The 11,696-nt window shown below is 32.1% G+C and overlaps 2 protein-coding genes across 2 annotated transcripts; both read right to left on the bottom strand.

Moving 5' to 3' along the window:
• Positions 1-6,841: 6,841 nt before the first annotated feature.
• Positions 6,842-7,637, bottom strand: LOC120118761. Its single transcript, XM_039138751.1, has 2 exons — positions 7,305-7,637; positions 6,842-7,216 (listed from the first exon to the last, which is right to left on the bottom strand). The coding sequence occupies exons 1-2, from the start codon at positions 7,587-7,589 to the stop codon at positions 7,040-7,042; spliced, it is 462 nt and encodes a 153-aa protein (XP_038994682.1). The 5' UTR covers positions 7,590-7,637; the 3' UTR covers positions 6,842-7,039.
• A 2,981-nt stretch (positions 7,638-10,618) lies between these two features.
• LOC120118760 lies at positions 10,619-11,471 on the bottom strand. The gene is made up of 2 exons (XM_039138750.1): positions 11,131-11,471; positions 10,619-11,042 (listed from the first exon to the last, which is right to left on the bottom strand). The coding sequence occupies exons 1-2, from the start codon at positions 11,413-11,415 to the stop codon at positions 10,866-10,868; spliced, it is 462 nt and encodes a 153-aa protein (XP_038994681.1). The 5' UTR covers positions 11,416-11,471; the 3' UTR covers positions 10,619-10,865.
• Between the last annotated feature and the right edge of the window lie 225 nt (positions 11,472-11,696).

Genomic DNA, 11,696 nt, shown 5'->3' with positions numbered 1-11,696 from the left:
CCACATGGGATTGAGATAGAAACATAGAGAAAAATGAGAGTGAGGGGTTCGATTAATGGGAGTTTAGGGGAAACCATTCCCGAAAAATCCATAAAAATATTTAATTAAAATCTTGGAAAATCGAGATGAATTAATAGGAATTTAGGGGAAATCATTCCTCGGTTCTAGCCTCACCAAATATGCAAGGGATTGAGATAAAAATAGAGAGAAAAATGAGAGTGAGGGGGTTCGATTTTGAGGAGTAAAAAAGCATAGAAAAATTTAAAAACCGAGAGTGGTTTTCGAAAAAAGAGAGAAGAAATCAAAAGAAAAAACCCCAAAAAACAGCAACTAAAAAACAAAAAGAAAAAGAAAAACAGAGAAAAGAAAAAAAAAAGGAGAGAAAGTCTTACAGTGGGATTTGTTGAGTCATTTGGCTTCGTTAGAGTTATGGGATATCCAAAACACCAAAGGTAACCCCTTTCACTTTTGGGTTTTAGTATTTACGGAGGAAGATAGGGGTCAGAATAATGATTTAGATATTCATTTAGATTCGAGGATTAAAGGTAAGTGGTAAAAGACCATCATCGGTCCCTCATTAGAGTAGTAGGGAAGCAGCCGACGAGGAAAACCTTCTCCTTTCTCGGTTGAGAAGAATGAAAAAAGATAAAGTTTGGGAGAGGGTCGAGTGGCTGGATGAAAAAATGGGGTTTATGTTTTCCCCAAAACCTATAATAGGGTATTTAAGTGCCATGCAAAATGGTGTCGTTTTAAGGAGTTAGGGTTTCTAGAAACTAGTGAGTGGAATAATTACTCAAGGGGTCTATGGGTTTGGAAGGTCTCGTATTAGCCCTGATTTGAGGTATTATTTTTCTGATTTACAATTCATTCACTTTAAGTTATTTATTTTTACTTATTTTAATTTTGGGCTTGTAATTTTGAAAATTCTCATTTTGGTCCTTATTTGAATCTTGTCTTTGTTAGTTTGAGTCATGAAGTCGTAATTATTTAATTTTCGTCCTTAAGTATGTTTGCTCATTTATGATTTGACTTTGTAATTTTAAAATTGGTATGCTTTAACTTCATTATTTATTTCTTGTTTTGTTTATCATTTGGTAATTGATATGTAAATATTTTATTTAATTATTTCATATAATTTATGTTTATTATTTGCCCTAGATGTTAATATTAAATTTGTTGTATTTATCCTTTAGGTATTTTTGCTTTTATTTGGTTAATGTTTTCAATTAGATATATATGTGCATGTTTTTTAGTTTACATCTAAGCGTGTGTGTTCGTAGTAAATATATTTTGTATGTCGCTTTGTAGAAGTAATCGTACATATGTGCTATATTGTTAATATTTTCATACTAAGTATAGTATAATTTAATAAAATAATATTATATATATATATATATATTAATTGTATTATTATTTTATGTATGTTATGTATATAAATGAGTAATTTGGTGCATATTGGCTTAGGTTCTATATTTTAAATTAAATTGCTTGATATCCTCACAAGCATTTCTTGATTCAATCAAAATAATTTGACTAAGGGAATATTCATTTATTTTGAGATTAGGGGAAGTGGTTGTCTTAAAGAATAAGAGGTCGCTTTCAATAGTCTTAAAATAAAAGGGCATACAATCAAGTGAAACCCTAAAAAAAAATTTATTACATTTAAAATTTGGAACTAAGAAAAAGAATATATTCTTTTAATTAAATTAATCAAGAAAAGACTATTAGATCGGATCCAAGATCTCGTCTCGATGTATTTAAATAATTGAACATCCTTATTCTCATTAAAGGTTGATAAAATAATTAATTGTATTTGTTTGATATATGTGTTTAATTTTTGTTCTATTTTATGTATGTGTTTAATATGATTTCAAAAAATAAACCACATTCTAATTAATAATGAATTTTAGGACGAAATAGTAATATTTCTTTATTTTAATTGGAGTAAGAAATGACAGCTTTAAGGCATGAGAAGATGTTTCTTCTCGATTGAAAATAATTAAATATTTCTTTTTTCCCTTCTAAAATTCAAAGAACATTTTTTATTGTTATTTTATTTTCTTGTTATTTACGCATTTAAATTTTAAATTAATAATGAACTTGAATATGGAATTTTAATATTTATTTATTTTGATTGGAGTAAGAATCGACTACTTTAAGGCATGAGAGGTCGATTCTTCTCGATAGGAAATAATTAAATATTATTGTGTTTCGTCCTAAAATTCAAAGAATATTATTTGTATGGGATCTTAAATTAAATTCGAATTCGTAAATGTCATTGCAAAGACAATTAATTAATCAACAAGGTACTGATTTAGGGCGTTGTGAGTGTACTAATCCTTCCCCACGCGTAGCCGACTCTTGAACTCAAATTTTTTGGTAATGCAGACTGTAAATTTGTTGTTTTAATTAAAATTGATATTTTTATTAAAATAACAAATATGTTTTTGGGTGTCAAATCACACCCTAATCAAATATTGCTGGTGACTCCTCAAACCATGTCTTATTTTAAAGGAAACACTAAATTATTCGAGAAGAGATCTTTTGAAAAACACTTTTATTTTTTTTAAAATTTGTTGTTTTGAAGAAAAATCGTTTCGACGTTAGCTTTAAACATAATTGCATGATATTATTTGTATATAAGTATTCAAATTACATTGTTTCTTTAAAACTAAGAGTTTAAACTTTCTAATCCATTATGGAATGTTATCTTTCTTTTTTAGCTCAACAAAACCAGAAATTTTTATTACTCTTAGAGATAGTAATCACATCCCCAACTAAGAGCCTCATTAAAAAACCCCTAAACCTATTTGAGAGAAAAGAGTACTCCACAATTAGGGACTAAAACAATCGATCTGCAGAAAACATGAACAGCCAAGGATCAAAATAAGAAACACTTCCACATATTCAATCTACAAAGCTCTGCCTAGGAACAGCATGTCTAACCCTGCTTAACGAACCATTTTGTAATTAAAAAAACAACCCATTCTTAACATTCAAGCGAAACAAGACCAGACCACAGACTTACATTTAAATTCAACCTGCTATCTTACCAAGTAGCTTTAAACAAAACATTTATTCTCGATCCAATTTTTGCGAGGTGATCGGCCATGTTGTTGCTAAGTCACGGCGTGAACTCAAACCTAACACCCTTTATCTTCAAAACCATCCCATCAATTTCTTCAAAAACTGCTCCCCACTTCCAAGGTCGACCGGAATAAGATTGTATCCAGTTTAATACTACTGAAGAATCAGATTCAACAATCAAATTCACCTCCCTCAGCCACTTAGATTCGCAAAAAAATTCTAATGTAAGTTTAATAGCTACTTACTCTGTAAATTCAGCATAAATGTCTGAAACAGGTCCAAAAAACATTGCCACCACATGCCCCTCAGAATTTCTTAGCATTCCTCCGCAACCCGCTGCTTCTTTAGTAGCAGACCCGTCCACATTAAAACTTCATTTTCCCCATTTCCGGAGACTGCCAAATTATATTCTACATATTCTACTCTTAGCACTCCACCACCGTTCCTAATCAAGATTATAAAACTCCTTGAGTGCCTTACACTAAACCAAAGCTAGCATTTTAACTGTACACACAACGTCTTTAAGTTTTGCTCTTTTCTCCCTAAAAACAAATTCGTTTCTGACTAGCCAAACACTCCTCAACGCTGCCACAAAGCTAACATGCCATGCTAGTAATCTTGAATCAACCCATCGAACCTCTTTTATTCCAGGATAAAATCTTCATCCCGAAACTTCACCCTCCAATTTCAATTAAAAGGCGATAGATAGCGATTGGGATATGCCTTTCGATTCCTCCGCTGCTACAATCTCCCGGACTAAAATCTCATTCGGACCTTCAAACTCTATCCCCAACGCTATTCCAATATGCAATGTTTTCTTCGGTTCCCTCTTCTGTCGCTGCCACCTAGCTTGAAGATCGGAATCTGATAGAGCTCATTCGGACCTTCAAACTCTATCTCCAACGCTCTTCCAATCTGTAATGTTACCTTTTTAGAACTCATAAATTCAAGTAGTTGCATTTAAAGGGTTTGTATTATTAATATGTTAAGAAATTTTGAAATACATACTATCTTATAATCACATCATACTTTTAAAATAAAAATAAGTTTAAACTTTTTTATTAAAAAAATAGATATATAATATTTTAAGATTAATCATTTTTATTCTTCAATCTTGTAACTTGTTTACATATATATTAGGGTTTCTCAAGTTGAAATAAATAAAATTAAAATTATTTTTTTGTGAGTTAGGAGTTTAATTTCATTCTAAGTGAGTTTTTTTAAATAAGATATTTGAGACTCATTTTTGTACTTTTTTTTGATAAATTCTAAATCTCATTTTAATCTTGTCTAGAGGAAAGAGTAAGGGATGACTGTAGCAGAATGGAAGAGAGTGCTCCAAATAGATCTAAAATTTATGACTTTTAGGAGGTTATTATTTGTCTTACTTTTTTAATTTAATAATTTAAATTTTAAGACATTAACAATTTGGTCACTCAAGCTCAAACCCATAACTATAGTTAAGGGTGTAAATGAACATATCATTCAGTGAATTGTTCGTTAACCATTCATATAACATTTGTTTATGTTTGTTTAAAGCTAAATAAACGAATATGAACAAAAATTTTATATTCATTTAATAAAAAAAAAGAATGCGAATAGAAGTGTGTTTTGTTCATATATGTTCACAAATAAGCTCATTTATAAGCTCGTTTAAAGGCTCTTTTAGAAGTTCGTTTACCTGGTTCTCCTTTTCTTTTCTTTTCTTTTCTTTTCTTTTCTTTTTTACATTTTAAATATTGGTGGAGGTATGGACTACACTAAAAACATGATAAAATTTGGAGTTTAAGCGCTAGTTGCGTAGTTTTACCATTTTTCTTTACCTTGAAAATGAAACTGTAAAAAGTAAAAAATTGAACATATAAACGAACGCTAAACGAAGCGAACATGTTCATCAACATATAAATAAATATGTTTGTGAACAATAAATAAACGAACATGAACAAAATATTAAAAGTTTAAACGAATACGAACTGAACATGAACAACTTCAAAAATAGACAATTGAACATAAACACAACCTTATTCGTTCAAGCTCGGTTCATTGACACCCCTAGCTACGGTTAAAGTTATAGTCACTCAACTTTTGGATATTAATGTTTTCGTGAACAATTTTTGATGTTTTAGCCATTAAATTGTTAAAAACAATTATAAATATTAGTATTTAAGACATATTAGTATACGTAACTTTTGGATATTAATGTTTTCGTGAACAATTTTTGATGTTTTAGCCATTAAATTGTTAAAAAAATTATAAATATTAGTATTTAAGACATATTAGTATACGTGTGAACAATATATATATATATTTTGTTAATATAATATTTTTATAAATAATTTAATTAAAAATGATTAATAAGCTCGAATTACTTTTATAACTCTATATATTTATATTTATATTTATATTTTAGTTTTTAAATGCTTTTTCTGTTGAATAAAGTAACATCAAATCGTGTCAAACACTTTAAAAATTTTAAATTTTATTATACATTGTTCGTGAGTGAAAAAAAAACAAATATAATTAAAGGAGGGAAGGTTAATTTTATGGCCTAAGTATAAAATAATTGCTCAAACTATATTTTTTTTTGAATGGGTGTCGAAAGTATTTTTCGGTTTATCCACGTGCCTAAAGTTATAAACATTACAATTTTAGGTGGCTGACGTTACAAACGTTACCACTTTGGGTGTCTCGGTATTAATGACCGTTAAAAAATCTCGTTAAATGACACGTGTCACAATCTGATAATTTTAAAATTTTATTTTAAAAACTTAAAAATATTTTATTTTAGAAAACCCACATTTTTTCTAAAATACCCACAAAAACCTAAACGCTTAAAATCTCTTATTTTAGTCTCATTTAATCCAACCGTCGATCATCTCTGGCCATCCGTTCGCCGGTGGTGAACCACCCATATGTTGTCAACCACACACTAACCGGTTAGAACTCTTAATATCATCTCAAAACCTAAAATTCCCCAAATCTCTAAATTTCAATTCCTTATCCGTAAAATCTCAAATACCCAATCCCTTAAATTCATTTGATCTATCGTGGTTATCGACTGTGGAAACCAACCCCTTGTACATTTGATCGGCTGACCGATTGAATTTTGGTCGTTTGGCCATGAAAATTAAAATGACAAAAGGAGAGAGGGGAGAGGAAGCACGTTTTTTCTTTTTTAAGTATAAAATAAGGGCCAAAACTATATCGATTTTTTTGAATATGTGCCTAAAGTATTTTTCTTCTCATCCAGGTGCCTAAAGTTATAAATGTTATCAATTTATGTGCCTGACGTTACAAAATTTATTATTTAAGGTACCTTAGTTCTAACCGCCGTTAAAAATGTTCATTAAGTGACACCTGCCAAGCACTTAAAATAATAATATTTATAACTTTTGCATCTGGATAGGCTGAAAAAAACTTTAAACACTTATCCGAAAAAGAGGTATAATTTGAACAATTATTTTATTCGTAAGCATAATTTTATTTAGTTTTTAGTTTTGCCGATACCCTTCCAAGGGGGATTGATAGAAGCTCATTATTTTGAGGAGTTGTATTATTTTCATTTTTTTTCAGCTTGTTGTTCTTCATTTTCCTTTTAGCTCTTTAATAAAGTTTATTCCCTTATGGTGCAAAACAAAACAAAAAATCATACCCAACAGCAGCAGTAGACAACTGAGATGCGTAAAAGTTTGATAACGACATAATTTCTTTGGGGATGAATTTAATTCCCTCTCTGCACAAGCACACACACAGCTGGAAAAAGGCCCTTCTGTTTTATTTTAATCCATATATAGTGTAGTATTTTACAACTATCCATGCATGCATGGCAACGATATGATTCTGAAAGGCCCCAACCTGAAGACACACGTACTTATCTAATGGCTGTCAAATTATTGTCCTATTAGTAGTAGTGGTATTGAAGTTGGACAGCCACACAGTGTGATGAGCCATCTCAGGTCCGAGGCTCAATATAAGCAGTGACGATCGGCGAGCAGGCCTGTGGATCATCAACTACCATTCCAGCTCTGTATCCAAACCTAACAGCATCAGAACTCGAATCCCCTAAGTTATCAAGATCCTTCTTGATTTGATCCCAATCAATATCCCCATCCACTATATCAACGTACACCTGCATGTGCCACGGAATATATACATTTCAATGCTTCAATCTATTGTACAAATTAACTAAATAAAAGAATATTGCAGTACATGCATACCGTGCTGTCTTCACCTCTAGGGTTGCTCCAGGTAACAACCCACTTTTTGCCATCGTTCATCATTTCATATGCGAGACCAGCGACTGAACCGTTCTTACGCCCTGCATTGTGAGTAACCTCAGTAACATCTCTATTCACGATTTTTCTGGGGAATTTTGTATCCTGATCTCCTTCCCAAACCTTGTAGCTTATTAGGGATACATCGTGTTTCGAATCGTTCCGAAGCTTCACCGAGGTGTGTTTATGATCTTGAGCTTTAGCAGCTGCCATCATCATTTGAGCCATGGTTTTGGTAGCTTTGTGTGTTTTGCTTGTGTTGTGTGCTTTGGGTGTTGCAATATACACCTTCTTATATACTGGTTTAAACCCTACACTGTTCAGAACATGCCAAGTGAATGGAATAATTAGGTACATCGGTATCGAAATTTTTCTTTTCCTTTTCTATATATTATCTTATCTCCTTAAGTATTTCCATCCAGGGTTTTAATAAACGGTCCGCGATCGTGATTTCAGCCTCAATATAGAGATTTCGCCGTCGTCCGAGTTACCAGCGACGGCCGCAATCACAGTAAATCCGAAATAACCGAAAACGCGACCTCGACCGTGATTTGAAACCCTATTTCCATCCCTAATATTCCATCTAAGATCAAACCGGTCCAAACATGTTATTTTCTTCTTCCCGAGGAATCCCACTTAAACATGGAATTTCCAGTAGAAGGGGGTGATCTGGCTCTTAAGCATATATTCACGCTGAGTGGTAGATTGAATATGTGCTTTTGTCACAGTCCTCATATACATAGTTTTGGCCTCATTTGTAAAAGAGAAACACCTTGCTAAGACACGTATATTTGATGGAACGAGTATAAGGGTTGTTCAAGATTGGGATTGACATTTTGATAACCACTTTTGCAGATTCCCTCGTAAGGATGGGATGTACAGGTTTTGTATGATGACATCCTTTACTTTGCCAACAAAATACAAAGATTGGAACCTAAACCTATGAGTGTTAGCTCTAAAGATAATTGCATGATATTATATGTAAATAAGTATTCAAATCACACTTTTTGTTTGTTTTAAGAGTTTAAATTTTCTAACCCATCATGGAATGTTATTTTTATTAGTGGTCATGATTTTAAGTAGTTACGTCTGCAGACTTTGTATTATCAATAGATTAAGAAAATTTTGAGTACTTTAGTTCGGCATAATGCATTCCAAGTGTTTAACTTGTTGTCTATGAGAATAAAGGTGTGTTATGTTCATTTATGTTCACAAACAAACTCATTTATAAGCTCGTTTAATGACTCTTTTAGAAGTTCGTTTACCTGGTTCTCCTTTTCTTTTTATCTTTTTACATTTTAAATATTGGTGGAAGTATGGACTACACTGAAAACATGATAAAATTTGGAGTTTAAGCACTAGTTGCGTAGTTTTACCATTTTTCTTTACCTTGAGAATGAAACTGTAAAAAATTAAAAATTGAACATATAAACGAATGCTAAATGAAACGAACATATTCATCAACATATAAATAAATATGTTTTTGAACAATAAATAAAAAAACATGAACACATTCAAAAATAAATAAACGAACATGACCAAAATATTAGAAGTTTAAACGAATATGAACCGAACATGAACACCTTCAAAAATAGACATATAAACACAAAAACAACTTTATTCATTCAAACTCAGTTCATTGACACCCCTATCTACTGTTAATGTTATAGTCACTCAACTTTTGGGTGTTAATATTTTCTTGAAAAATTTTTGATCTTTTAGCCATTAAATTGTTAAAAAAAATTATAAATATTAGTATTTAAGACACATTAGTATACGTGTAAACAATACATATATAATTTTTTAATATATTTTTTTTATAAATAATTTAATTAAAAATTAGTAATAAGCTCGAATTACTTTTATAACTCTATATGTTTATATTTTTTTATTTTAGTTTTTAAATGATTTTTCAGTTGAGTTAAGTAACATCAAATCGTGTCAAACACATTAAAATTTTTAAATTTTATTTTAGTTCGTGAGTGAAAAAAATTCAAATTTACTTAAAAGAGGGAAGGTTAATTTTATGGCTTAAGAATAAAATAAGTTATCAAATAATATTTTTTTCGAATAGGTGTTGAAAGTATTTTTCGGTCTATCTAAGTGTCTAAAGTTATAAACGTTACCACTTTAGGTGACTTATGTTATAAACGTTACCCTTAGGGTGCTTCGGTATTAACAGCCGTTAAAAAATCTCGTTACGTGACACGTGTCACAATCTGGAAATTTTAAAGTTTATTTAAAAAACATAAAAATATTTTATTTTTGAAAAACCCCGATATTTTTGTAAAATACAAAAAAAACTGAACTCTTAAAATCTCTTATTTTAGTCCCATATACTCCAACTGTCGGTCATCTCCGACCACCCGTTCGCCGGTGGCGGACCACTCGTTCGCCGGTGGCGGACCACCCATACGTCACCGACCACCCACTAACCGTTTACAACTCTTAATATCATCTCAAAACCTAAAATTCTCAAATCCTAAAAATTTCAATTCTTAATCCGTAAAATCTCAAATATCCAATCCCTTAAATTCATTTGTTCGGTCGTGGTAATTGACTGTGAAAACCATACCCTTGGCCATTTCATCGGCCGACCGTTTGAATTTTGGTCATTTGGCCATGAAAATTAAAATGAGGAAAGGAGAGAGAGGAGGGATGGGAGGGGAAGCACACTTTTTTTTTTGGTTTAAGTATAAAATAAGTATCCAAATTATACCGCTTTTTTCGAATAGGTGCCCGAAGTATTTTTCGGCCCATCTAGGTGCTTAAAGTTATAAATATTACCACTTTAGGTGTCTGACGTTACAAACGTTATTATTTAAGGTGACTCAATTCTAACGAACGTTAAAAAAGTCCATTAAGTGACAATGTTATTATTTAAGGTGCCTCAATTCTAATAGCAGTTAAAAAGGTTATTAAGTGACATGTTCCAGACACTAAAGTGATAACGTTTATAACTTTAGGCACCTGGATGAAAAATATTTTAAGCACTTATTTGGGAAAAGAGATATAGTTTGAGCAATTATTTTATTATTAAGCCTAATTTTAGTTTAGTTTTTAGTTTTGCCGATACCTTCCAAGGGGGATTGATAGAAGCTCTTTATTTTGAGGAGTTGTATTATTTTCATTTTTTTCATCTTGTTATTCTTCATTTTCCTTTTAGCTCTTTAATAAAGTTTATTCACTTATGGAGCAAAAACAAAAAAATCATACCCAACAGCAGCAGTAGACAACTGAGATGCATAAAAGTTTGATAACGATATAATTTCTCTGGGGATGAATTTAATTCCCTCTCTGCACAAGCACACACAGCTAGAAAAAGGCCCTTCTGTTTTATTTTAATCCATATATAGAGTAGTAGCCATGCATGCATGGCAATAATATGATTCTGAAAGGCCCCAACCTGAAGACACACGTACTTATCTAATGGCTGTCTAATTTATTGTCCTATTAGTAGTAGTGGTATTGAAGTTGGACAGCCACACAGTGTGATGAGCCATCTCAGGTCCGAGGCTCAATATAAGCAGTGACGATTGGCGAGCAGGCCTGTGGATCATCAACTACCATTCCAGCTCTGTATCCAAACCTAACAGCATCAGAACTCGAATCCCCTAAGTTATCAAGATCCTTCTTGATTTGATCCCAATCAATATCCCCATCCACTATATCAACGTACACCTGCATGTGCCACGGAATATATACATTTCAATGCTTCAATCTATTGTACAAATTAACTAAATAAAAGAATATTGCAGTACATGCATACCGTGCTGTCTTCACCTCTAGGATTGCTCCAGGTAACAACCCACTTTTTGCCATCGTTCATCATTTCATATGCGAGACCAGCGACTGAACCGTTCTTACGCCCTGCATTGTGAGTAACCTCAGTAACATCTCTATTCACGATTTTTCTGGGGAATTTTGTATCCTGATCTCCTTCCCAAACCGTGTAGCTTATTAGGGATACATCGTGTTTCGAATCGTTCCGAAGCTTCACCGAGGTGTGTTTATGATCTTGAGCTTTAGCAGCTGCCATCATCATTTGAGCCATGGTTTTGGTAGCTTTGTGTGTTTTGCTTGTGTTGTGTGCTTTGGGTGTTGCAATATACACCTACTTATATACTGGTTTAAACCCTGCACTGTTCAGAACATGCCAAGTGAATGGAATAATTAGGTACATGGGTTTCGAAATTTTTCTCTTCCTTTTCTATATCTTATCTTATCTCCTTATGCATTTCCATCCCTAATATTCCATCTAAGATCAAACCGGTCCTAACATGTTTTTTTCCTTCTTTCCGGGGAATCCCACTTAAACATGGAATTTCCAGTAGA

The sequence above is a fragment of the Hibiscus syriacus genome, unplaced genomic scaffold (genome assembly GCF_006381635.1).
Source record: "Hibiscus syriacus cultivar Baekdansim isolate YM2019G1 unplaced genomic scaffold, ASM638163v2 tig00110328_pilon, whole genome shotgun sequence".
NCBI classification, from domain to species: Eukaryota; Viridiplantae; Streptophyta; class Magnoliopsida; order Malvales; family Malvaceae; genus Hibiscus; species Hibiscus syriacus.
The sequence above is the reverse complement of the archived record's forward strand: the minus strand, read 5'-3'. Positions and strand labels throughout refer to the sequence as shown.

Excerpts from the sequence above, each read along its gene's own strand:
- LOC120118761 (XM_039138751.1), bottom strand. The coding sequence starts at position 7,589 with ATGGCTCAAATGATGATGGCAGCTGCTAAAGCTCAAGATCATAAACAC. Across the intron at positions 7,217-7,304 it reads CTAGAGGTGAAGACAGCACG|GTGTACGTTGATATAGTGGA; the intron begins GTATGCATGTAC and ends TGGCACATGCAG.
- LOC120118760 (XM_039138750.1), bottom strand. The coding sequence starts at position 11,415 with ATGGCTCAAATGATGATGGCAGCTGCTAAAGCTCAAGATCATAAACAC. Across the intron at positions 11,043-11,130 it reads CTAGAGGTGAAGACAGCACG|GTGTACGTTGATATAGTGGA; the intron begins GTATGCATGTAC and ends TGGCACATGCAG.